The sequence below is a fragment of the Bufo gargarizans genome, chromosome 10 (genome assembly GCF_014858855.1).
Source record: "Bufo gargarizans isolate SCDJY-AF-19 chromosome 10, ASM1485885v1, whole genome shotgun sequence".
Classification (NCBI taxonomy): Eukaryota; Metazoa; Chordata; class Amphibia; order Anura; family Bufonidae; genus Bufo; species Bufo gargarizans.
The window spans coordinates 78,120,512-78,148,453 of NC_058089.1; the positions used below are offsets into that span (position 1 = coordinate 78,120,512).

The following is a 27,942-nucleotide window of genomic DNA, read 5'->3' on the forward strand; positions in this document are numbered from 1 at the left end:
CCCAAAAAACACTTTGGGTGAAACCACCCTTGCAACTGTTTTCACTATTAATTGGGCACACAATACATTCAGAAAGTCTTCAGACCATTTAACTTTTTTTTCATTTTGAGGCCTTGTGCTAAAATAAATAAATAAAAAAATCAATATTTTCCACCATCAGACTGCACTCAATACCCCATAATGAGAAAAACAGAATGTTAGAAATCTTTGCTAATTTATTGAAAAGATAAAACTAAACTATTACATTGACATAAGTGCATTCAGTGCAGCAGAAATGTTTTTGTACCCTTCTCCAGATCTGTATCTCAACACTATCCTGTCTCTAGGCTCTACAGGCAGTTCTGTCCTCCTGATGGCTTGGTTTCACTCTGATATGCATTGTCAGCTGTGAGACCTTATATAGGCAGGGGTGTGTCTTTCCAAGTCATGTCCAATCAACTAGATTTACTATGGGTGGACTACAATCAAGGTGTAGAAACATCTGAAAAATGATCCCAAAAAAATGGGAGGCCTTAGAGCTAACTTTAAAGGGACACTGACAGGCCGTTAGAGCATATAAAGTGACATATATTCGTCTATTGGTCTTAATATGCTTAATTAAACTACACCATTATCACCGCTCGCTGCCTTTCCGTTACTTTTAAAAAGTGTTTATTAATATGCAAATTACCTTACTTTGTGCCCCAACTGCTGTCTCCTAGTGCCGCCCAGCTCATTAGTATTCACTGCACTGCAGCGCACAGCTCACAGCCTGGGAGTTTTTTTTCTCCCAGCCTGTGAGCTGTGCACTGCGATTGGCCAGCGCTGCAGCCTAGGAGAAGGAGACGCCCACAGGACAAGGGCAGACACCGCCCACTATAACTTACAGAGCAAAGATACCGGAGGGCATAATGGGAGAACGGAGCGGCGCCTGGGGATAATAGTAAGTGCAGTGAGATCCCCGGGCGCCGCTCTCCATGTCTGTATACTTCGTTCACATTGTTTTTACAAGTGAAAGGTCCTCTTTAAGCATATTAAGACCAATAGAAGAATATATGTCACTTTATATGCTCTAACGGCCTGTCAGTGTCCCTTTAAAGTGTCATAGCAAAGGGTCTGAATAGTTATGTCAATGTCAAATTTACATTTTTCCTTTTTAATAAATTCTGAAAAATTTCCGAAATTCTGCTTTCACTTTCTCATTATGGGGTAGATTGATTTTTATTTTATTTTAGCACAAAGCAGCAACATAACTAAATATTTTAAAAGCAAATGGGTCTCAAGACTTTCCGTACGCATTGTATTATTTTGTGCAAATGACAACCAACAACCAACAGGTAATGAATTGGGAAAATACACTCACCTAAAGAATTATTAGGAACACCTGTTCTATTTCTCATGAATGTGATTATCTAGTCAACCAATCACATGGCAGTTGCTTCAATGCATGTAGGGTTGTGGTCCTGGTCAAGACAATCTCCTGAACTCCAAACTGAATGTCAGAATGGGAAAGAAAGGTGGGCTACAACAGCAGAAGACCCCACCGGGTACCACTCATCTCCACTACAAATAGGAAAAAGAGGCTACAATTTGCACAAGCTCACCAAAATTGGACTGTTGAAGACTAGAAAAATGTTGCCTGGTCTGATGAGTCTCGATTTCTGTTGAGACATTCAAATGGTAGAGTCCGAATTTGGCGTAAACAGAATGAGAACATGTATCCATCATGCCTTGTTACCACTGTGCAGGCTGCTGGTGGTGGTGTAATGGTGTGGGGGATGTTTTCTGGGCACACTTTAGGCCCCTTAGTGCCAATTGGCTATCGTTTAAATGCCACGGGCTACCTGAGCATTGTTTCTGACCATGTCCATCCCTTAATGACCATCCCTTACTTCCAGCAGGATAATGCACCATGTCACAAAGCTCAAATCATTTCAAATTGGTTTCTTGAACATGACAATGAGTTCACTGTACTAAAATGGCCCCCACAGTCACCAGATCTCAACCCAATAGAGCATCTTTGGGATGTGGTGGAACGGGAGCTTCGTGCCCTGAATGTGCATCCCTCAAATCTCCATCAACTGCAAGATGCTATCCTGTTAATATGGGCCAACATTTCTAAAGAATGCTATCAGCACCTTGTTGAATCAATGCCACGTAGAATTAAGGCAGTTCTGAAGGCAAAAGGGGGTCCAACACCGTATTAGTATGGTGTTCCTAATAATTCTTTAGGTGAGTGTATATTAAGTCCTGTACTCATAAAAGTCATACATTTTGGTGCAAAAATTTGGAGTTCACAACAGTCTTGCCAATTTTCAAAAGTAGGTAGGAAAGTGTGAATGGAATACACCTACTGAACTAGCCAACCAATGTTAAAAGCTAATGCTAAAAGTTTATATAAATGGAGCAATGTCACTCCAGTAGGGGAATAGGGAAATAACTGGAGCAACATCTGAAAAAGGTGCTATTTTTAAAGAGGTGCCAAATTTGTTAGATGGAGTTGTACAGCACTCCAATATTGATGACCTCAATATAATATCAGCAGGGGTCCTACTCCCGTCACCCCTACCGATCAGTTTTTTTGAAGCAGCAGTGGTGCTTGTCAGGGTTCTGCTTTTGGTTCCAAATTATACTGCACGTCATCTCGCTTGAAGAGGCAGAGCAGTGCAATTGCAACTGCTCTGTCCCATTCAAGTGAATGTATTGTAATTACATTGTACCGCTGCTTCTACAAAAGAGACAATGCACAGTGTGATTGTGTAGCAGAAGCAGCGCCCACACAAGCACCGGTACCCCTGCCGATCTGATATTCATGACCTATCTTAAGGATAGGTCATCAATAGTGGAGTTCTGCACAAGCCCTTTAAGCAACATGTAGAACACCTGGTGATTGTAGGATAAGACTACACACAAGGCACAAGGTTTGTCTGTAGTCTATAATCCTGGACACACATGAAGACATGCACACACAAAATGGTCTGAAGCTGACTTCTTCACTGTGAGCAGAACACAGTGTCACCCTACAGAGACACCCAGCAAGCAACACTTATTTGCGGGGCAAAGCCACTACCAAGGAACGGAGACATACTGAAGTTCTCATTAAGGCCTCATGCACACGACCGTATGCATTTTGCGATCTGCAAAAAATTAATCAGCAAAAAAATACATCTGTGTGCATGCCATATTTTTCGGAATGGAACAGCTATCCTCTAATAGAACAGTCCTATCCTTGCCCGTAATGCAGACAATAATCAGACTTTTTGCGGAACGGAAATACGGACATACGAAAACAGAATGCACACGGAGTACCTTCTGTTTGTTTGTTTTTGCGGACCCATTGAAATAAATAGTTTTATAAATGGTCCGCAAAAAACCCCCCAAAAAACGGAACGGAGACGGAAATAAAATACGTTCGTGTGCATGAGGCCTAAAATAAATGGGTTGTCTGTATAATGCAGGACAGGACAGGTCTTCCAGAGAGAGACATTGTTTATAATCGCTCTCAACTCTGGCAAAGAGATGCGGATCCTGAGCAAAAGACCCTCCCTATCAACTCAGAATTCCTTAAAGGGGTTGTCCGGGTTCAGAGCTGAATCCGGACATATCCCCATTTTCACCCAGACAGCCCCCCTGACTTGAGCTAAATTGCGCAGTGCAAAGGCTGCCAGGTGGAGGCTTCCGCCCAGCAGTGAGCCTGGTGACATCACTGATCATCACTGATGGGTGGGCTTTAGCGCTGCCCAGCCTGTAAAACGGCTAGGGCAGCACTAAAGCCCGCCTATCAGAGCCAGTGACGTCACCGAACACACTGCTAGACAGAAGCCTCTGCCCGGCAATGTGTTATTGTAACTAAAAGAGCCCTTGCGCTGCGCGATCCAGCGCAGGGCAAGGGAGAGCATCAGAGCATGAAATGCTCCGATGCTAACATCAGGGGGACTGCCTGGGTAAATTTATGGGTATACAGTGATCCCTCACTATTTTATTAAAGGGGTTGTTCGGGTTCAGAGCTGAACCCGGACTACACCTTTAATAAAATAGTGAGGGATCACTGTATACGTTAACACAAAATAGGTTTTCAAACTGAGTTAACCATAGGGAATTAATATGGTTAATGGTATTTGTGCTGATAGACAATCTGACAAGCTGAGTTTAGAAATGTCCAACAAACTTGTTAAGTGTGATACACTTTTGGGAGAAATAATGATGCAAACATTAAAGGTGAGTCTGTCAGCCACATGAGAATATACAAAACATCAGTGCCAGACTGGGGAGCCTAGGGCCCTCCAGTAGATTTTATTCTGGGGGCCCACTGCACAGATACCTGAAAATATTATGCGCTCCTCCAGCGGCAGACTGCAGCAAGATGTTACAAGATGATTGATTATGAGGTTCCCTGCAGTGACTTCACTGTAGGTCCCTGGGAAAAGAGGATACCGTCTGGCTTGCCATCTCAGCCACCCGATGCATCTATAATAATAAGCTAGGTAGTTTGTGAAATAATCTACCCAGTTTTTTTATATGAACATAGTCTGGTTGGTATGCTGTACGCTGTCTATCTAAATGTAGTGTAGGACATGGGCCCACCCTGCTCAGGGGCCAATCTAGGAATCCACCTGTATCCCTGTCGGCCAGTCGAAGCCTGCAAAACATAGTACCAAACACCATAAATATTGTGCACTTCAGGCCCAGACTGGCAATCTGACTAAACAAGCAGACTCTTAGTGGGTTGAGCCATTCAATGGGCTTCCATGGATGGATTTGTCCAATAGATAATGGCCAATAATATTTATCCCAGGCTCCTGTTCAGCTCTTAAAGCTCTAATGATTTTGGGATCCAGTGAGCGATGGTGCCCAAAGCTTAAGAGGAGTTCAGGGGACAGAAGGGTAAAGACTGGTTTGAGGTCTGAATAATTTTCTTTTACAATGGTCTAGGACTAACTTTAGGGGTCTGAACTGGGATCTAAATGTACTAGTTTTGCTACAAAGGCCAGGTTTGCTGCAGAAGTGAGGAGCCAAGGATGTCTTAGCAGGAAACTCTGCAGTTGTCAGTCAATGTCATTATGACAGTCTTGGCTGGATGGAGAAGAAAACGAGAAGATGTCACTTGTGAGTCACTGGCTTTATTGACCATATAGTGGTCAGACACCAGCTCTACACAGGAAATCTTCAGAGTATTATCATGCTGCAAACTATACAACAGAATACAGTACTGATCAGCCCCAGTCACAGGCAAAATACAGTATATGATAAGGAGATAACCTGTCAATACTGCAAACCTGTCTTAAAAAAATTGCATCCATTCCCACATGAGATAATAATGGAACTATGCTTAGACATTCCTAGGTTTAGCTATATTCCTCCTGGACATTTATGAAGAAGGCTTGGTCTACATGAAAACCTTTTGTGCTGCAGCTAACTGATTTTAATTATGTTGCTACAGTTGCAGTACAGTGTTGAGTTGTACAATGCATTTTCAGATCTTTTCACATTTTTCACATTTTGTTATCTAAAATAAAATTAAAGTTTCCCCCCATCAATCTACACTAAGTAGCCCACAATGACCCCTATACCTCATAATGAGAAAGTGGAAACAGACCTGTGAGGAATACCGCACCTCACGAGATACGGTATAGTCACTGGTTACCAAGGCGTGACATTACGCTGTCCCTGAGGAGCAGGTAAGGCCAGCTCGGTACAGTGTTCACAGACTCCTCCTGTCCACACGGGCACAGAGAGGCAACAAGCTGAGGGAGCCTTTACACTGCCCCAGTGAAACAGCGCATCCTCAGACAAGAAAGGGACCCAATATTCAATGGAGATCAGATCATAAGATAAGACTGCTATCCTCCTACAAGCATGTTCAAGCAAATACTTGTACCACCCTATAAACGACAGCTTCACAGTGATAGGGTATAACAAACATCAGCAGCATGCTATATAAAGTGCCAAGTGCATATCCAACATGTGGAGGCAAGAGGATAAAAGAAAGTTGTAGTATACTAACCAGAGAAGGTCCCAGAAGCTAACGCGAAACGTGCGTCGGGGTGTCTGGGACCTTCTCTGGTTAGTATACTACAACTTGCTTTTATCCTCTTGCCTCCACATGTTGGATATGCACTTGGCACTTTATATAGCATGCTGCTGATATTTGTTATACCCCATCACTGTGAAGCTGTCGTTTATGGGGTGGTACAAGTATTTGCTTGAACATGCTTGTAGGAGGATAGCAGTCTTATCTTATCAATATCTCCATTGAATATTGGGTCCCTTTCTTGTCCTGTGTATTTTATCGCCTATGTCTATGCTATTATATGTATTAATAAAGGAGTTACTTATTTACATACTACCATGTTTGTCGTGCACAATTCATCGGTGAGGCTTATAGTACAGCATTGTGCATGGCACTTTAGCTTCATAAAACTATATCTTATAGGTGTAGCAAAAACGTATGCAGCGTCTCCTTCTCGCCTTCCAATCACAGCGGAGAGCATCACAGCCAGGGAGAAAAAAAAAAACCTCACCTTCTCCCTGGCTGTGAAGCTCTCCGCTGAGATTGGACGGCGCTACAGCCAGGGGAGAAGGAGACGCCCACGGAGAAACAGGATAGTCTCCTCCTCCCTGTACCGATGCTATTCATTAGCATATCAGGCGGGCAAAGTGAACGGGGGCCACAGCGGGGGAACGGAGCGCGGATAGACACACTAGTAAGTGATATTACATCCATGAATTATGCCCTACTCAACCCCCTACTTATTTCATAATGTCTGGGCCCATTGAAGGCCCTCTTTAAGGTAACCACTGATGTTTGTATAAAACATTATTGCATGTGAAAGCTGTCCATAGTCTTTAAGTTAGTGCACTATTTAAAGGAAGGAGATGGCTTGCACTCCCGTCTGCTTAATACGTGACTTGATATTAGGCATAAGTTCACCATCAATACACAAGCTGGGGCACATCAAGCTGCCTTTGGGAAAAGGTTTCCTAATCTCACACAACAGGATCCAATCCCATATGTGACTATAAATACATAAGCTTCATGCAGAGATCTGTAATAGACTCATCTGCACAAAGCCTTAGAGGAAAAAGTATTTTTCTGCCAATATTTACACCCTGGTGTCTTACAACTGTAGGTTCACAGTCACCCGGGAGAAGAAAACTTTCTCTCTTTCTGAAGTAACCCTCTGCTATTTGTGGTTCCAACCAACCAACTATTACACTGTAAACTTTTGCGTATGTTTTGTAGTATTTTTGGGGCTTCATGCACTAACACAGTCCAAGAACTATTGACATAAACAGTTCTTGTCCATGGCCTGTATACTTTTTGAACCTCTGCACCAGTACAGAAATGTAAATTAAGTTTATTATGCACTTTCACAATAAAATACATTTGATCACTTACAACTAAAGTATGTGACACTGATGCTAATACTGATTCGGAGGAAATCAAGGCTTGTATTCATATTCTTGAGCTCATTTGCAATGCAAAGGTTGAAAGCAGAGGAAGACCTGCTACAATGTTGGCATCAATGTCACTGCAAAAACCAACCCATTTAGGCCTCTTTAGGATTTCAACCAGACTCACTGCAGATTTTCCACTGTATGGGTGACCATACACAAAGGGCTCATGCACACGACCGTATGCCCTCCGAGACATACAGTCCGTGAGCGGGCCATATGTCCCAGAGCGGCATACATAGTGTGCATGGGAGCGCACAGCATCATAGGTTACTATGATGCTGTGAGCATCGGGCCACCCGCGGGGCTATTGTCCTGCACTCATAATATCCTATGAGTGCGGGACAATAGTCCGCGGACGGCCCTATGCACACAGCATGATGCTGTGCGTTCCCGTGCACACGATGTATGCCGCTCCGGGACATATGGCCCGCTCACGGACTGTATGTCTCGGAGGGCATACGGTCGTATGCATGAGTCCTAACAGTTGAGAACATATCTGGAGATGAGCGAATCGACTTCGGATGAAACATCGAAAGTCGATTCGCATAAAACTTTGTTCTAATACTATACAGAGCAGGAGCTCCGGAAAGTATTATAATGTATTGACTCTAATGAGCCAAAGTTATTACTTCGCATAATAACTTCAGAAATTAATTTATACAGTAAAATAGCATTTCCCAAACTCTGCTTTGGTTCCGTTCCTGAGATATTCCCAAAAAATGCATTAGCCAATAGAAGCCTGGTCACATAACCCTTATCAGCCAATAGAAGCTCGCAGGCCCTTAGTCTCGACATACACACAGTTTTACACCAGATTTCCGTAACAACTCAGCCATTTTTCTTCACTGCTGTAGGTCAGTTTAAAGGGGCAGGGCACTGTGGATGACAATGTTAAGGGAGCGGAGTGCTGTGGAGGTCACAGTTAAGGGGGCGGGTAGGGAGGCCATTCTTGCCACCCTCAAAAGATGGACTTAAAACCCCACCCCCAGACATGCTAAGCCACTCCCTGACCCGGTTAGGCCACGCCCTCTCCATCCACGCAGCTGACGGGCATTCAAAAAATGAAGGTAAAAATCCACTATTGTCAGCTGCAGGGTGGGAGGGAGGATGACTTTGTACCTGCAGCTCACGCTGAGACAGCACAGTGCTTCTGTCTGAGAGTGAGCTGTTCAAAAGAACATCCCTGTATCTGTCCAGGCCCTGTGCCGGATGGAGGACAGGGAGTCTGAAAGCCGGACTGTCCGGCCTAAAACCGGACCTCTGGCCACCCTAGGTGCAAGCTGAAGGTCACAGTTGAGGGGACGCTCCGCTATGGAGGTCACAGTTAAGGGGGCGGGGTCTTGTGGAGTATACATTTTAAGGGAACGGAGCTCTGTGGAGGTCAGTGTTAAGGGTGCGAGTTATTGTGGAGGCCACTAATTAAGGGGCGGGGTGCTGTAGATGCCACTGTTATAGTGGATAGTGTTGATATCTTTTAATGACACACACAAACATTAAATGAAATAGATGAAATATACTGTAACCGTGCAAAGCCGGGTCCTTCTGCTAGTATCATCATAAAAGAGATCTAATATCTAATAAAAGGAGCTAAAACTGAAACTCCAAATAGTTGGATGCTAATGTCTGTAAAGTGCTGCGGAATATAGTAGCCCTATATAAGTGCATTAAATAAATAAATAGCATGTACAGTACTCCCCTTTGTAGTGTGTCCTGATTTTGCTGCTACCTCTGGTTGTTACCTCTGGCTAAATTCACCCTCATAATGTTACATTTAAAGCTTTAATAACAAAAGCAGACACCTACCTTCTTTTCCACAAGGTCCACAGCGAGCCTCTTTACTGTTTGGAAATTGACCTCACTAGGGTGGAGGTGATAGGCCTCACGACATAGACCTATCTGGAGCTTGACTGTTGTTTTTCCCAGAGAGGCTTTATCCAAAGTCATTGTGAACATTTACTGAGAACACTGGGCTAGCACCAAGTAGTACTGATTATTAGAAGACTTTATCTGAGTATTCCCTTCCTTTTACCAGACAAATGGAAGGAAACATTTATCAATCGGCTACTTTCACATTACAACCCATGTCTAACTTCTGGTTGGTAATAATCCACAATTATGTAGCAAAATCCTTTCTGGTGCTGAATATGAAGAAATAAACATCTAGATTGTAGAAGTACAATTATACTGACTCGTAATCCAACAGTTCAAAAAAAAAATATATCAAAGCAATCCAGCAAATAATAGTTTCGCTGTGATGAAATCCTCTGATGTTTAACGTTAGCCCTTTCCAGGAAGTCCCAAGTAATCCAAACATGCATTACTCATTTTCTATAAGCCTTTCAAGAGATTAACACATGAGTTGTTGATATTAGCTGAGTAACATTTCCAGCATTAAAGAGTGCAGTTAAGGAGTCGTCACTGAACTTTTCTTTCAATCTTCTTTCTATGCCAAAAGAAAAAGAAGTGTATATTAATAATCAGCAGGGTGGTATAAGGAAGAGCAACATCCCATCTTGTAAGGTGCAGAGTAGAACATCAAATTCCTGTATCTTACACAGTAATGTCACTCCAGCCTCGTAAAATTTCTAATAGTCACATTTCTATCTGTATAAAATGTTCACATGAATATAGGACACGTGCTGTATAGGATGATAACTAGACAGGTTGGACTGGCTAAAAGTAAGGTATTGTTCACACAGCTTAAAGGCTATGAACAACATAGAAGGCATTTTTTTTTATCAAAACATTTTGAGCTACAAATATGTTTTTTTTTTGTTGGTCTTTATTAAAAAAATTTAACAGTTTTTGTTCTACAGGCTTCACTTTCAGTGTATATGCAGACTATCTTGCATTCTGCTTTACAGATAATCCATCAGGCAGCTGTTCTATCTCTGAACTCCTGACAGCTCATAGACACTCATGTAGGACTACTTTTACACTGGCGTTTTGGCTTTCCGTTTGCGAGATCTATTCAGGGCTCTCACAAGTGGTCCAAAACGGATTAGTTTTGCCCTAATGCATTCTGAATGGAAAAGGATCCGCTCAGAATGTATCAGTTTGCCTCCGTTCAGTCTCCATAAGGCTACTTTCACACTAGCGTTCGATCGGATCCGTTCTGAACGGATCCGATCATATTAATGCAGACAAAGGCTCCGTTCAGAACGGATCCGTCTGCATTATATTGGCATATAAAAGCTAAGTGTGAAAATAGCCTCAGACGGATCCGTCCAGACTTTCAATGTAAAGTCAATGGGGGACGGATCCGCTTGATAATTGAGCCATACTGTGTCATCTTCAAACGGATCCGTCCCCATTGACTTACATTGTAAGTCTGGACGGATCCGCACGCCTCCGCACGGCCAGGCGGACACTGAACGCTGCAAGCAGCGTTCAGGTGTCCGCCTGCTGAGCGGAGCGGAGGCTGAACGCCGCCAGACTGATGCAGTCTGAGCGGATCCGCATCCATTCAGACTGCATCAGGGCTGGACGGAAGCGTTCGGCTCCGCTCGTGAGCCCCTTCAAACGGAGCTCACGAGCGGACAGCCGAACGCTAGTGTGAAACTAGCCTAACACTGCTTGCAGCGTTTTGCTGTCTGCCTGATGAAGCGGAGCCAAACGGATCCGTCCTGACACACAATGTAAATCAATGGGGACTGATCTGTTTTCTCTGACACAATCTGGCACAATAGAAAACGGATCCGTCTCCCATTGACTTTCAATAGAGTTCATGACGGTTCCGTCTTGGCTATGTTACAGATAATACAAATGGATCCGATCATGACGGATGCAGACGGTTATGTTATCTGAACGGAAGCGTTTGTGTAGATTCATGACAGATCCACCCAAAACGCGAGTTGTTATCAGTTTGTGAAGAATATAGCTACAATGTATATGCTATAATAACTGACGTCCGCTCTGCACTGAGCTGCTTCATAACCCGTGCCCTTTTCTCTGACTGATAGTTATAGTGGTCTCCTGGTTGGATGCTACAGCTGTCACTCAGAACAGATGGGAAGGGCTGTGAAGCCGCTGAATGCAAAAAGCTCTTCACAATTAAGACCTGCCTTTTGAGCACTTGCAAGTAGTGTTGAGCAAATCAAAGTTTCCGAAGTGGACTTTGATACGAATTTCAGGGAAAATTTGATTTGCTACAAAGCCGAATTTCCTCGTGCTTTGTGGTAACAAGTCAATTTTCCCTGTGGCAATAAAAAAAATATAAAAAAATAAAGCATGCTCACCTCATGCATTTGACCGTGAAGAGGCCGCTGTGGCCATCTTGCTTGAAGATCCCGGGCGAAATATCATGCGCGGTGACATATGACATCACCACACCAGCCACAGCGATTACGTCATCACGCACCATGTGATATATAGAGGTGGATCTACAAGCAAGATGATTGCCGCTCCCTCTTCACACTCAAATGGATAAGGTAAGTAGAATAAAAAAATTTTTTTTAACTGATCAACCCCTGAAAGGCCTTAATATTTATCTCAGATGCCGCGATAAGCGATGAACGTGGCATCTGAGGGGTTCATTGACGGGGGCAGAGCAATTGCCATTCCCCATCATTGCACCAGCTACTTACAAAGAAATGCACTTCCTGATAAAAGTAGTTCATAACTAAGTACATTTTTTGTAAAATTCAACGAAGGAACCAAATCGAATTTTTAAGAATCAGAATCAGAACCTGGCAGAATAAAACTTCATCCTGTATTCACACTATTCCTGATGATGAAAGCTCCATGAAAAGTATCTTTGTAATGCTCTCCCCTGCCCCTAACTAGTGCTGTCAGCAGTTTAGTGTGGTCAAAACTGCTGACTGATTCCCTATAATATCCCTTGTGGTTGCACTGCAAGGAGATTCAACAGATGCTCCCGAGTTCTCCCACAGTTTACAGCTTAATTGAGAAGTTTCTCTCAGTTTCTGTTATCAATCTGTTATTACCTCTTCTAACAAAAAGGGATTTACCAAAGTGGACAACCTCATTCAATCTGGCATTCTTTTTTAACTGTAGAGTCACGGATCTGAAATCTGATGATACTGCACTGTTTAGTAAGCGCCACAGCACATAGCGAGGGCGCTTTTGACTGCAGAGACTGGATTGGTAGCCCAGGAATTAAGTGACTATGTCTTCCTGCCGAGGCATGGTGGTTTGGTCCGCAGGGGTGCTTTTCTCCTCCAGGCACAGCTCTCCCTGTTTTGTGTTGCTGGGCGCCCCTTCCCTTATCCCTCCCCCCCCCCCCCCCAGTGCAGTTTAGATGGTTCCCTCCTGTCCCTCCCCTAGAGTTAATAAATAGGAGGGCTTACCCCCCTTCTTGGTCCCTTTTCACCAGGTGTGACCAACGAGAAAGCAGTTTTGGCAGCCATCTCTGCTAAGCTCCAAGCTGAGGGACCGGGATTCTTATCCCACTTGCTCCGCCAGTATCTTCCTCGGTTGGGGGCAGGCGGACTGCACGGCGCACCTGCCCTCCATGTCGCCTAAGCCACAGCCACACTCCCTCCTCCCATAGGAGGCGAGGGGGCGCTGTTTCCAGTGTGCCTGCCGGGACCTCTGTTGTCCTTCCGGCATCGCTTGCTGTGACCCAACTCCCAGCTCCTGCTTTGTGCGCTCCCGCTTCAGCGCGTTCAGCAGGAAACAGCTTGCCTATTGTTTACCCCCCTGCCCCCCCCCCCCCTCTCCCTCAATAACTTTTCCCGTTTGGGTAAGCGGGGGTGTGCAGTATCCAGCGCGCTTGCCGGGACCTCTGCTGTCCTTCCGGCAGCACGCTCTGTGGCCCCGCCCCCAGCTCCTGCCTCCTGTGTTCCTGCTCTGGCGTGCTCTGCAGTCCCCAAGTCACAGCCTCTCTGTATACCACTGCCCCCTCACAAACTATGGTAAATAATCCCACAGCCTCCTCCACTGCGGTGGAGCCTCTGGCCACCTCAGCTGCTGTTGAGCAGGCTGCTGGGGATTTGACACTGCCCACCAATGTGTCAGTGACAGGCCCCCCTTTAGCCCCCATTTCTGCCCCAGTGCAGGCCAATAATGTAACCCTTCTCAGGGTTCCAGTGTCGCAGCAGCCTGACACCCCTGCTGTTCCCATTCTCCCTGTACATCCAGGCCTTCCTGCTACCCTACGCAGGCGCTCTCCCTCCACCTCCCCATGCCAGATGCAGCTCGGGAAATCATCATCATAGCTGTTCCCGTCACCGCTCACGATCCTCTCTGCGGAACCGCAGAGATGTCCGCTCCAGGTCCTTGCATTGTCGGCCGCCTTCTTCCTCTCCGTGAATCGTTTTGTTTTTTCACGTCCCGTTTTGGCGTCCCCCTTTCTGCCGATAAGACCTATGCCCCTTCCACCTCCATCACCTTTTTAAGGATTGAGATTGACTCATCTTCAATGGTTTATCGCCTCCCCCAGGATAAGTTGTCAAAACTCCTCGCCCTTATTAAAGGTTTTTGCTCGGTAAAATCTGTCCCCCTTAAGCAGCTTCAGACTCTCCTTGGGCTCCTGGTTTTCGCTTGTCGATTTATGCCCATGGGCAGTGTTTTCTCAAGACGTTTATTCCTGGCTACGCGAGGCGTTTCAAATCCCCACCATCACGTCCAGTTAACCCTGCATTTGAAGCGTGACCTCCATGTGTGGCGTGAATTCCTCTATTGTTATAACGGCCACACTTACTGGCAGCTTCCTGAAATTTCCAGCCCTGATCTGTCCCTCCTTACTGATGATGTGGGATCCACTGGTTTCGGCACAAATTGATCTCTTCCCCCCCCCCCCCCACAGTTTTGTCTTTGTTACGCCACCTCGTTCTTCGATGTCTGCAATTAAACATTTATTTTCGGACTTCCCGTGTTTCGGGAGTTGTCAATGTTGCCGCTGACGCTTTCTCACGTTTTCGTTGGCAGGAATTCCAGGAGCTTGTGACGAATGCTGCACCAGAGAGTCTTCCGTGCCCTATTCAGCTATTGGATATACAGGTCCTTCTAAAAAAAAATAGCATATTGTGATAAAGTTCATCATTTTCTGTAATGTATGCGATAAACATTAGACTTTCATATATTTTAGATTCATTACACACAACTGAAGTAGTTCAAGCCTTTTATTGTTTTAATATTGATGATTTTGGCATACAGCTCATGAAAACCCCAAATTCCTATCTAAAAAAATTAGCATATTTCATCCGACCAATAAAAGAAAAGTGTTTTTAAAACAAAAAAGTCAACCTTCAAATAATTATGTTCAGTTATGCACTCAATACTTGGTCGGGAATCCTTTTGCAGAAATGACTGCTTCAATGCGGCGTGGCATGGAGGCAATCAGCCTGTGGCACTGCTGAGGAGTTATGGAGGCCCAGGATGCTTCGATAGCGGCCTTAAGCTCATCCAGAGTGTTGGGTCTTGCGTCTCTCAACTTTCTCTTCCCAAAATCCCACAGATTCTCTATGGGGTTCAGGTCAGGAGAGTTGGCAGGCCAATTGAGCACAGTAATACCATGGTCAGTAAACCATTTACCAGTGGTTTTGGCACTGTGAGCAGGTGCCAGGTCGTGCTGAAAAATGAAATATTCATCTCCATAAAGCTTTTCAGCAGATGGAAGCATGAAGTGCTCCAAAATCTCCTGATAGCTAGCTGCATTGACCCTGCCCTTGATAAAACACAGTGGATCAACACCAGCAGCTGACATGGCACCCCAGACCATCACTGACTGTGGATACTTGACACTGGACTTCAGGCATTTTGGCATTTCCCTCTCCCCAGTCTTCCTCCAGACTCTGGCACCTTGATTTCCGAATGACATGCAAAATTTGCTTTCATCCGAAAAAAGTACTTTGGACCACTGAGCAACAGTCCAGTGCTGCTTCTCTGTAGCCCAGGTCAGGCGCTTCTGCTGCTGTTTCTGGTTCAAAAGTGGCTTGACCTGGGGAATGCGGCACCTGTAGCCCATTTCCTGCACACGCCTGTACACGGTGGCTCTGGATGTTTCTACTCCAGACTCAGTCCACTGCTTCCGCAGGTCCCCCAAGGTCTGGAATCGGTCCTTCTCCACAATCTTCCTCAGGGTCCGGTCACCTCTTCTCGTTGTGCAGTGTTTTCTGCCACACTTTTTCCTTCCCACAGACTTCCCACTGAGGTGCCTTGATACAGCACTCTGGGAACAGCCTATTCGTTCAGAAATTTATTTCTGTGTCTTACCCTCTTGCTTGAGGGTGTCAATGATGGCCTTCTGGACAGCAGTCAGGTCGGCAGTCTTACCCATGATTGCGGTTTTGAGTAATGAACCAGGCTGGGAGTTTTTAAAAGCCTCAGGAATCTTTTGCAGGTGTTTAGAGTTAATTAGTTGATTCAGATGATTAGGTTAATAGCTCATTTAGAGAACCTTTTCATGATATGCTAATTTTTTGAGATAGGAATTTTGGGTTTTCATGAGCTGTATGCCAAAATCATCAATATTAAAACAATAAAAGGCTTGAACTACTTCAGTAGTGTGTAATGAATCTAAAATATATGAAAGTCTAATGTTTATCAGTACATTACAGAAAATAATGAACTTTATCACAATATGCAATTTTTTTTAGAAGGACCTGTACTGATGAACGTCTGATGCCCCTTTGTTCGAGCTTCAGTGGCGCCCGGGACCTGGTCTGGTTATAGTAAGGCATGGGCAGACTGGATAGCGTTGGCAGCTGACTTGCCGGTTCACACCTCTGTTTCTTCTCGACTTCGAGTTACCATTGATTATTTGCTACTCTTACGTGTTGCGGGGGTTTCAGCGGTGGTTGCCCTGCGCCGATTGTCGGGAATTAGTTCTTACTTTTGACTGAAGGGGTGGTCGGACGTTACCAAGTTTTTCATAGTTCGCCGAAGGGTGGCAAAAAGAGTATGTTTGGAGGGAACGCAGGCCCCCCATTTCATACCAGGTTCTCACTCAACTAGTTCAGGTGTTGGAACAGGTCTGCTCCTCTGCAGCCGAAGCTTTACTTTTCCGTGCTGTTTTTTGCCTCGCTTTTTTCTGCTTGTTTAGAACTGGCGAGCTTCTTCCTCAGTCCAAGTTTCGCCCGGCGGCCTTGTTCCTGTTTTCCGACTCATCTGTTCGCATTTGTGTCCGACGCTCGAAAACTGAAGTTTTTTCTTGTGGATCCTGGATTCCTTAGTACCATATTGAAGGCCCGGTTTGCCCTTTTCGTGCTGTAGTGGACTTCAACGCCTCTCGAGGAGACGGTGCCTCTTTTTTATGCCATGCCTCTGGCTTGCCTCTCACTCGTTTTCAGTTTTGCTCAGTTTTTCACCGTTCCCTTGCATTCCTGGGTCTTACTGCCTCTGAATATGGCTCCCATTCGTTCCGGATTGTGGCGGCCACTGAGGCCACTAGGGCTGGTTTACCGGATTCAGAAGTACAGTGCTTTGTAGGTGGAAATCAGCATGCTTTGTGTCTTATGCTCATTCTAAGCTATTCTAGTTATTTTTCAATTTTCAGATTCTCCTCGCCCTACGGTGGGGCATTCTTACATTCTCTGGGCGGTGCAAAGAGCAGTAAGGTGGTGCAATCCCCAGTCATCTTAGTTATTCATGCTGGAGGGAATGACCTCTGCATGCACAAAGTTGCCGAGCTCATCACACTTATTAGAGCTGATTTTGAGAGAATTCCCACCTTTTTTCCGGAAAATATTTTGGTTTGGTCAAAGATGGTCTCCAGAGTTACTTGCCAGGGCGCCAGGGACATGGGGGCTATTGAGAGAGGCAGATGCACTGTTAATGCTAGGACCTCTTGTTTCGTTCGTTCCCGTGGGGTTGTGGTGGCCCGTCATCACCAGCTTAAAGGGGACAACCAGCGCCTTATGCGACCTGATGGGGTGCAGCTGAATGAGATTGGCCTAGATATTTTTCTTTCTGGCCTTCAAGATGCTGTAGAACAGGCCTTGTTTCTGTTGGGTGAGGGTCGGAGCGCCGTGTAGAGGTACACAGGTTCCTCCGTGGAGGTCGATTGAAATAAAATACTAAGAGCAGAGGAGAAGGCGGACTTGCCCACTGTTGTTTCAGTGGGGCATATTGCTTCTCACACTACTGGAAGTGGTTGTTGGCAATTGATCAAGTTTGGTGTTTTTTGTGAAGAACAAGTTAAAGATAAGTAAAGTTGTGACCGACCCTCACTCCAACAAAAAACAGTTGCCTCGTTGCCTGTCGTGATTTGGTTATGCAGGGAAGACATGTGATTGGGTGGTTGGGCTGTTAGTTCTCAGCAGTCTAGTAAGCACCACAGCACATAGCGAGGGCACTTTTGACTGCAGAGACTGGATTGGTAGCCTAGGGATTAATTCACCAAGTCTTCCTGCCGAGGCATGGTGGTTTCGCCCGCAGGGGTGTTTTTCTCCTCCAGGCACAGCTCTGCCTGTTTTGTGTTGCTGGTCATTCCTCCCCTTATCCCTCTCCCCCCACCCCTTCCTTCTGGTGCAGTTTAGATGGTTCCCTCCTGTCCCTCCCCTAGAGTTAATAAATAGGATGGCTTACCTTCTTGGTCCCTTTTTTACCATCACCAGGAATGTTCCCACCCTCCCGCCCTTTGCTTGGTTGTTTATCCATTATATGTTGGCTCACATATCTTTCTTTTACAGTTGCCGTTGTTTATGTCACAGTTGGAAGTCGGTTAAAATAAAATAAAATACTAAAATACTAAGAGCCAAGGAAAAGGCAGACTTGTCCACTGTGATTTCAGTGGTGCATATCTCTTCTCACACTACTGAAAGTGGTTGTTGGCATTTGCTAAAGTTGGGTGGTTTTTGTGAAGAACAAGTTAAAGATAAATAAAGCTATTGTAACCGACCCTCACTCCAACAAAAACCAGTTACCTCTGTCGTTATTTGGTTAGGCCTGGAAGACATGTGGTTGGGCTGTTAGTTCTCTGCAGTCGTGTAATGTAATGCATACATTTTCCCCATGGCGTGTTTTCCGTGCTGTTTTTCTCCTCAGTGTACTTGTATGTACTTCCTTACATTGTGATCATTCCCAGCATTGTATGTATTAACCAGTAGACATTTTAATGCAGAGGATTGGCTCCACAAGGAACTGCATGCTATGGTTCATTATGAGTTGAAGGCTTTGCACAGAGGTGTATTTAAATGATACCATGTATTTAGTGCTGAGGATGGAATGGAAACTTGTTCACAAAATTTAGAGTAAATTGGAATTAGACCCATATAAGAAGAGAAGCAAAAGTATTTCCTGGCATATGGAGAAAAACGCCAGAGAAAAATATCATACGCAAAGCATATCAGTGTGAAACTGGCCTAAAAAAACATCAGAAATATTTAGGAAAAACATATTTATGGTTTAAACATTAGGCGTTTAAGAGTTGTTCACCTTCAGGGGCCTTTCTGCCAGACCTCACCATGTGGCCAAACTTGCGGAGGGAAGCATATTTACATGCAATGTCCCAGAGCTGAAAAGTCCCTTTGATACCTTGGTTTATTCCATAAAATGTACAAGATATCACCTTGTTACATTACACATCAGTAAAACGAGCTGGAAGTTCCCGCCTGACCTGGTTTCCAGGTTTTGCCTTTAAGGCTTTATCAGGGAGTGAACTCCAATGTATTCACATTCTTTAAATCCATACTGGATCAGCCAGTTAGGTTACAGATAAAACATGAAAACCCACATCTCCACAACCAAACAAGTCTCTATGGGACAGCGTTCACACCATGCAGACTCAACTCTGTCCCTCATCACAAGTAGAACTTGTGTAATCCAAGCCTACTAATCACCATCACAATCAAAAATCTAATCAGAATTGCATATTGTGAGCAAAGTCCAAATCCACATAAAACAATTGAGGTCCAGATCACATCTTAATATTCTCACCAGACTTGATATTCCATCGCATATATGTCCGCATTGTAGTCTAGTTTAAGGAAGAATAGATGCTATGCAAAATTTGACAAATGTGTATTTGAAAAGGAACTCTTTTTTTTTTTTTTTTTTTTTATCAAGGCAGTGGCGTGCCTAGGGTGTTTGGCACCTGGGGCTGATCCTTTCTCTGGCACTGCTCCCCCCGCTACATGCTTTGGGCCACCTCATAATAACATTGCCCTCATTGTACAACCTTCACAGTAGTTAGCTGCCCTTTCACGGTACTAATGCCCATATTGTACTTATTCCTTAATTGTGCCCCTTTCACATTGTGCCCTATCTGTGCCCCCTACCCAGTGGTAGTACCCTCTTTGTGCCTTCTCACAGTAGTTATGCCCTCTGTGTGCCCATTGTAATGCCCATTATTCCCCCTTCACAATAGTAATGCCCACTCTGTGCCCCCTTACACTACGTGCAGAATTATTAGGCAAATGAGTATTTTGACCACATCATCCTCTTTATGCATGTTGTCTTACTCCAAGCTGTATAGGCTCGAAAGCCTACTACCAATTAAGCATATTAGGTGATGTACATCTCTGTAATGAGAAGGGGTGTGGTCTAATGACATCAACACCCTATATCAGGTGTGCATAATTATTAGGCAACTTCCTTTCCTTTGGCAAAATGGGTCAAAAGGAGGACTTGACAGGCTCAGAAAAGTCAAAAATAGTGAGATATCTTGCAGAGGGATGCAGCACTCTTAAAATTGCAAAGCTTCTGAAGCTTGATCATTGAACAATCAAGCATTTCATTCAAAATAGTCAACAGGGTCGCAAGAAGCGTGTGGAAAAACCAAGGCGCAAAATAACTGCCCATGAACTGAGAAAAGTCAAGCGTGCAGCTGCCAAGATGCCACTTGCCACCAGTTTGGCCATATTTCAGAGCTGCAACATCACTGGAGTGCCCAAAAGCACAAGGTGTGCAATACTCAGAGACATGGCCAAGGTAAGAAAGGCTGAAAGACGACCACCACTGAACAAGACACACAAGCTGAAACGTCAAGACTGGGCCAATAAATATCTCAAGACTGATTTTTCTAAGGTTTTATGGACTGATGAAATGAGAGTGAGTCTTGATGGGCCAGATGGCTGGATTGGTAAAGGGCAGAGAGCTCCAGTCCGACTCAGACACCAGCAAGGTGGAGGTGGAGTACTGGTTTGGGCTGGTATCATCAAAGATGAGCTTGTGGGGCCTTTTTGGGTTGAGGATGGAGTCAAGCTCAACTCCCAGTCCTACTGCCAGTTTCTGGAAGACACCTTCTTCAAGCAGTGGTACAGGAAGAAGTCTGCAAGGTAAGAAAAACATGATTTTCATGCAGGACAATGCTCCATCACACGCGTCCAAGTACTCCACAGCGTGGCTGGCAAGAAAGGGTATAAAAGAAGAAAATCTAATGACATGGCCTCCTTGTTCACCTGATCTGAACCCCATTGAGAACCTGTGGTCCATCATCAAATGTGAGATTTACAAGGAGGGAAAACAGTACACCTCTCTGAACAGTGTCTGGGAGGCTGTGGTTGCTGCTGCACGCAATGTTGATGGTGAACAGATCAAAACACTGACAGAATCCATGGATGGCAGGCTTTTGAGTGTCCTTGCAAAGAAAGGTGGCTATATTGGTCACTGATTTGTTTTTGAATGTCAGAAATGTATATTTGTGAATGTTGAGATGTTATATTGGTTTCACTGGTAAAAATAAATAATTGAAATGGGTATATATTTGTTTTTTGTTAAGTTGCCTAATAATTATGTACAGTAATAGTCACCTGCACACACAGATATCCCCCTAAAATAGCTAAAACTAAAAACTACTTCCAAAAATATTCAGCTTTGATATTAATGAGTTTTTTGGGTTCATTGAGAACATGGTTGTTGTTCAATAATAAAATTAATCCTCAAAAATACAACTTGCCTAATAATTCTGCACTCCCTGTAATAGTTATGCCCCCTCACAGTAGTCATGCCCTCTCTGTGCCCCTTCACATTAGTAATGCACTCTGGGCCCCCTTCATAGTAGTAATGACCACGGTGCCCACTTCACAGTAGTAATGCCCAATCTGTGCCCCATAACAGTTATTATATAAACAATGACCCTTGTTTGGCCCAGAGTATTTTAGACCATCATATTACAATAGCCATTGGCTATATACATTCTGTTTATGGCCTATTATTTTTCTAAGACATAACTTCTATTTAGTCAAAAAAATGAAAAAAATGTGTTCTTTCCCCAAAAACCCTTCAGTGACAATAAAAATTTTTGAAAAACACATCAGTGTAATTGTTTAGTTTTTCATTCCTTATTTTTACTTATTTTTCTCTTGTTGGTAGAGACAGTGATTTTTTTTTATAGCTATTCTTTGTATAAACTGTAATTATATTTTACTTTACATTATCTCTATTCTTTAGGATTTCTTGAAAAAGGTATTACGGTATATTATTCATACAGTCCTATACACAGATTGTGTCTCTGATATGACTGTCAAGGGAAGTACCAGTTTTCTTTGATGATAGAATTACTGTTATTTTGTAGTTCACCTTTGCAACTTTATCTCAGATGCAAAATAGTTGCGTTTGGACTGTAAAACAGTCCTTTTAGGCTAGCTGTTCACCCTGTCGGATCCGTCCTGCCGCTATCTCGCTGTGCCGCCAGACTGCCGCTCCGTCCCCATTGACTACAATGGGAACAGGGACGGAGCTCCGGCGCAGCACGGCAATGCGCGGTGAGAGGCCGTCGGACTAAAGAGTCGGACATGCAGTACTTTTAGTCCGGCTGCCTCTCACCGTGCACTGCCGTGCTGCGCCGGAGCTCCGCCCCCGTCTCCATTAAAGTCAATGTGGACGGAGCGGCAGTCCGGCGGCATGGCGAAATAGCGGCAGGACGGATCCGACAGGGTGAACAGCCTGTCGGATCCGTCCTGCCGCTAGTGTGAAAGTAGCCTTACTTTCCTAATAAACTACTGGTTCATCGTATCTTTATCTCATAGTACTCCTCCTAAGTGAGCTTCTCATAACTAGTCTACTTTCACACTGGCGTTTTTTTTTGCTTTCTGTTTGTGATATCCGTTCAGGGCTCTCACACGCGGTCCAAAACGCCCTAGTGCATTCTGAATGGAAAAGGATCCGCTCAGAATGCATCAGTTCAGTCTCCATTCCGCTTTGGAGGCAGACACCAAAACTCTGCTTGTCAAAAATGTGTTTTCCCACGTGTTCCCCACTCTTACAGTATTCAGGATTCTCCCGATTATTTCCTGTAACTACATTTTCCACATTGCAGCATACCATCCCGCATACCATCCCCATGACTCTAAGGCCAGTAACTAAGTCAACTGTACAGTAATTACCTCTGATACAGATATTTATAGCAAACAGAGGATCCACCATTCATAATAGGTGATATCATAGCTTATCTACTACCTCCTGACCTCTGCACAGGTCAAAGAGCATGCCTGGAAAACTCTCCCATAGAAGTCAGTGAGTGAGGTCCCCTCCTGTCCATTGTGTCTATAGGTCGTGGTGGCTGCTGTAAAGCACCTCTCTAAACTAAAGCTCAGGCAAGATGGCCGCCCCCAAAAACATGTTCAGGAAACAGAATAAAAAGTTCTGCAAAATAAAAAAAAAGGAGATGTGGCTCTATCTAGATTTAACTGTTTTCGGCAATACATTCCCTATAACTTTATCCCATTATCATTAACCCCATCATCATCATTAACTCATCGTTAATAATTAACCCATTTAACCCCCTCATCATGGTAACAATATGTGTCTGTGTATATTTCTTAGGCCCCCCTTCCACACAGTTTTTTTTGCCGACAGAATTTAGGGCAGATTTAGCACTAAGAGGCCGCCAGCAGGAGCGCTGGATCTGCTTCCCATTGTTTTCAAAGGGATGCTGCACTGCACTTCAATAAGACACAACCGTGCCAAAAATGGACATATCTTTTTTTTGGAGTGGTGTATAAAAAGATGGTTCACGACACTAAAAATGAAAAAACAAGGCAGAAACCGCTGCGAATTCTGCAACAAAATATGTGGTGTATTTTACCTTTCTAAAATCCACAGTATAAACTATTCTTATACTGACTCTGATGTGGCGCATGACAGCACAGGCTTCAGCTGCGGCCTAGCGGGGGATCTCTGTAATGGCACCATTCAGGTAAATGAAACAGAAAAAGCATGTATAGCGTTATGACTTTTAGCCAATAGCTGAATTTTTCATTTTTGCTTGGACTGACCCTTTAATTATAATTAGTGTTGAAAGAAGCAAAAACATTCGAAGCGTAATTCAGTTCAAATTTAAAAAAACTTCAACTCTAAACTAATCCAAATTTCCTCATGCTTTGTGGTAACGAATCAGGTTTTCCTAAAATGGTGGCTGCACGTGTTACAAAGGGAAACTAAGTGTAGCAGAGATAAGCCTGGGAACACAAGACCACCTATAGTGCTGTGCAGCCAGCCAATCTGCAGATAGCCTTCCCCGTGATGTGACAACCCTATAAAACCCTCATCCCGCGTGGTCGCCACCATTGTCCTGTGAGCTGAGCGTAGGGAGACACGTGGCAAGCGCTCATGCGCTAGGGACAGTGTTGTTGAAAACGATTAGATAGTGATAAAAAAAAATGTAAAAGTGGGAAAAAGATCAGTTTAATTTTTTTCTCCAGAAAATGAACAGCACTCCAATGGATTATAAACAAATAACTCCTTTATTCACCCGTGCGGTGCAAGGTTTCGGCTCAGTACTAGAGCCTTTTTCAAGCTTGAAAAAGGCTCTAGTACTGACCAGAAATGTTGCACCGCACGGGTGAATAAAGGAGTTATTTGTTTATAATCCATTGGAGTGCTGTTCATTTTCTGGACTATTATTGGGGTAAGAAGCCTATTCCCTCAAGGGATGTGCACCCAGACTTGTTCATTGCCTGTGCCGCCATTTTTTTACTGACAAATATATATATATATATATATATATATATATATATATATATATATAAAAATAAAAGGACGTATGTATGTATGTTCTGCGATCACTCAAAAACGCAACCATCCATTTCAACGAAACTTGGTATACACATCCCTTGCTACCTGAAAATAAATCTTGTGGGGGTCTCAGGTCTCTAGGACGTACCGTTCCTGAGATATTCCCAAAAAATTACCTGCATTAGCCAATACAAGCCTGCAAGTCTTTCTCTTCATATCCTCCATACACACGGTCACATGTCCCTTATCAGCCAATAGAAACTAGCAGGCCCTTAGTCTCCACATACACACAGTTTTACTCCAGGTTTCCATAACAACCCAGCCATTTTTCGTCACTGCTGTAGGTCAGCTAGGGCTACATGACGAAATAAGTCGCACGACACATACGGCACAACTACATGTGTCGCGCAACAAATTTTATAATGATAGTGCGACACATGTCGCCGCGTAGCGCTAGCATTAAAGGGGCAGGGCGCTGTGGAGGTCACTATTAAAGAGGTGTTTACTGTGGATGTTACTGTTAAGGGGGCAGGCCGCTGTGGAGGTCACCGTTAAAGGGCCGGACACTGTGGAGGTCACTGTTAAGGGGGCAGGGGCCACTATTATAAGGGCAACTGCTATGGAGGTCACTGTTAAGGCAGCAGGGTAGTGTGAGGTCACTGTTAAGGCAACGGGGTACTGTGGAGGTCACTATCAAGGGAGTGGAGTGCTGTGAAACTCACTCTTAAAGGGGCGGGCTGCTGTGAAGGTCAAAGTTAGGGCTTGTTCACACGACCGTTGCCTTTTCATTGCCGTATTGCGGCCCGACAATGGTCGTGTAAACAAGCCCTTAAGGGGATGGGCTGCTGTAGAGATCCAATTTTAAAGTGTCGGGCACTGGGGGGGGTCAGTGTTAAGGGGTGGGGGACTGTGGAGTTCACTGTTAAAGGGGCGGGGTGCTGTAGAGGTCACAGTATCCCCCTACTGTCAATATCTTTTAATGACACACAGAAACATTAAATGAAATAGATGAAATATACCCGTGTGAAGCCGGGTCCTTCTGCTAGTATATAATATAAATGAGATCATATTGAGTATTTGGCCACCCTGGATTTTCTGCAGCGGAATTTGTGGATCTCCTAGGTCAAATTCTGGAGCAGATTTTTTATGAAAGGTATGGATCAGCTTTACTTATCTGCTACTGTAAAATATTAAATACCAGAAGAAGTACTAATGAAATTTTCCGACGAACTGTAAAGTCATATAAAAAAATAAATAAAATAAGGGGGAGATTTATCAAAGCTGGTATAAAAGGAAAACTGTCTTAGTTGCCTATAGCAACCAATCAAATTAATCCAAAGGAGCTCAGAAAAATGAAAAGTAGGATTTGATTGGTTGCTAGGGGCAACCAAGCCAATTCTACTTTACAACAGTTTTGATAAATCCACCTAAGGCCTCTTTCACATGACCGTTTTTTTTTTCCGTTTTGCGGGCCGTTTTTTGCGGTCCGTATATGGTCCGTATACGGAACCATTCATTTCAATGGTTCCGCAAAAAAAACGGAATGTGTTCCGTATGCATTCCGTTTCCGTATTTCCGTTTTTCCGTTCCGTTGAAAGATAGAACATGTCCTATATTTGGCCGCAAATCACGTTCCGTGGCTCCATTAAAGTCTATGGGTCCGCAAGAAAACGGAATGCATACGGAAATGTCTTCCATATCCGTTCCGTTTTTTGCGGAACCATCTATTGAAAATGTTATGCCCAGCCCAATTTTTTATATGAAATTACTGTATACTGTATTTGCCATACGGAAAAACGGAACGGAACAACGGAACGGAAACGGAACCACAACAGAAGCAAAAAACTGAACAACGGATCCATGAAAAACGGACCGCAAAACACTGAAATGGATATACTGTCGTGTGAAAGAGGCCTAAGAATGGATTTTTTAACTGTATGATGGGACATGCTACAAACATTAGCATGTTACATGCATTTTGTTTGCTTTATCCCCAGTAACTTTAAATGTATATATAGTATAGCAAAAGAGCAATACACAAACGGATATATATATTTAAAAAAAAAACACTTTGATGGCCTAACATAAAACATTATCGTTAGCCTATGCCAAAAATGAACAAATGGTCATAAGAGGGTTAACCCACATTCCAAACTCTACACAAAATCCATGATAGACCATACGCTGTACTTCCACCTCTAAAGACGGGGAATGTCAAAGCAATATGTAAGGTGAAGTTAAATGTGTCAAAGAAAGTGAAATGGAGATGACAAGTAAATGTGCGAAAAGACATAATCACCCACAGGGGATAATCATAAGAACATGAAACCGCAACATGAACAGGACTGGGAGAGCAGAGGGCTAAGGGTAAAAGTCCCAACCAAAGAATAGTAAAAGTGAAAGGCACAAACACAACAATATATAAAACAGTAAGAAAGTCTCCTCACCACGGCCAAGAGCTGCTTGTGCTGCCAGTGGCGACTCTCTGCGCTCTCTACTCTTCTGGCAGTTTCCTCTCTGAACATCTCAAGTGTTCTTATTTTCTGTGTACAACTTCAGAGACAGGAAATTCATGAGCTGCTCTGTCCTGTTCGCCCCTCCCCTCCCTGCTTGGAAGTTACTGAAACACAGGAGAGGAGGCTGTGACATGAGGGATGAGGCACATTCATGCCTGCCTCACTGCTGCGCACGTCTATAAGGTGGTGTCTCAATCACCAATTTGGAAATGGAAAAACTGAGCAGATTTGTCTCACCGGTAAGGCCTCATGCACACGCCGTTGCCCAGCCGTGGCTGTATTGCAGCCCGCAAACAGCGGGTCCGCAATATGCGGGCACCGGCCGTGTGCTCCCTGCATCATAGCTGTAGACCCATTCACTTGAATTGGTCCGCAATCCGGAGCTGCGGTGCGGAACGGAGGCACGGAACCACTACCGAGTTCTTCCGTGGTGTTTCTGTCCGTGCCTCAGCACCACAAAAAATATAACATGTTCTATTTTTTTTTTCGGTGCGGACGGATCACGGATCCATTCAAGTTGAATGGGTCCCAATACATCCAGGCCGCCGCACGGACGTTGCCCGTGCATTGGGGACCGCAAATTGCAGACCCTTAAAGCATGGAACGGCCGTGTGCATGAGGCCTAAGATGGATGCCCAAAACATTTGATGGACTGTATGAAGATCGTATCAAGGAACGCATAAAATGTCAGAAAACGTTTTCTGCAGAAGAGTGGAGTTTTGTCCAAACCGTTAATCGAGACGTGACTATGTAACATCTGTCTGCTGGGCTATGCCTGTACGGCCACACGGTCAGGTTTCCTGATGTGGATCATAAAAGAAGAGAAAGTATAGACACAACTTCTCTTTTTTTTTATTCACTCCTGGTTTTGGCTTCCAAAACTGCATCAGAAACCTGAGCATGTGGCTGTACCCTGAGGGCACTGATCACTAGAACGAGGAGAGAGGCATATCGTTGCAGGAGATGGGCTAAATAGAAAGGCTATGGTCCCACCTCGATTCTGTCCTCTGCAGGGTGGAGAGAAAGTGTGATATGCAAGGACTTCTGTAACACCCCAGAGTTGGGTTACTGAACGCTTTTACCCCGCTACTATCTGCTAAGAGCATTAACACGGTCATTTGATGTGATT

The 27,942-nt window shown here is 44.2% G+C and overlaps 1 protein-coding gene across 2 annotated transcripts in view; it reads right to left on the reverse strand.

Moving 5' to 3' along the window:
* Positions 1-26,899, reverse strand: part of LOC122920263 (serine/threonine-protein kinase D1-like) — a 141,061-nt gene extending 114,162 nt beyond the window's left edge. Inside the window, exons 1-2 of one of the 2 annotated variants that reach the window (XM_044269636.1) lie at positions 26,745-26,899; positions 9,241-9,880 (exon numbers count right to left, since the gene is read on the reverse strand). In XM_044269636.1, coding sequence (XP_044125571.1) covers positions 9,241-9,390 — 150 coding nt within the window. In that variant the 5' untranslated portion in view covers positions 9,391-9,880; positions 26,745-26,899. The remainder of the gene's footprint in view (positions 1-9,240; positions 9,881-26,744) is intronic. The other variant, XM_044269637.1, reaches the window with a different exon arrangement.
* Between the last annotated feature and the right edge of the window lie 1,043 nt (positions 26,900-27,942).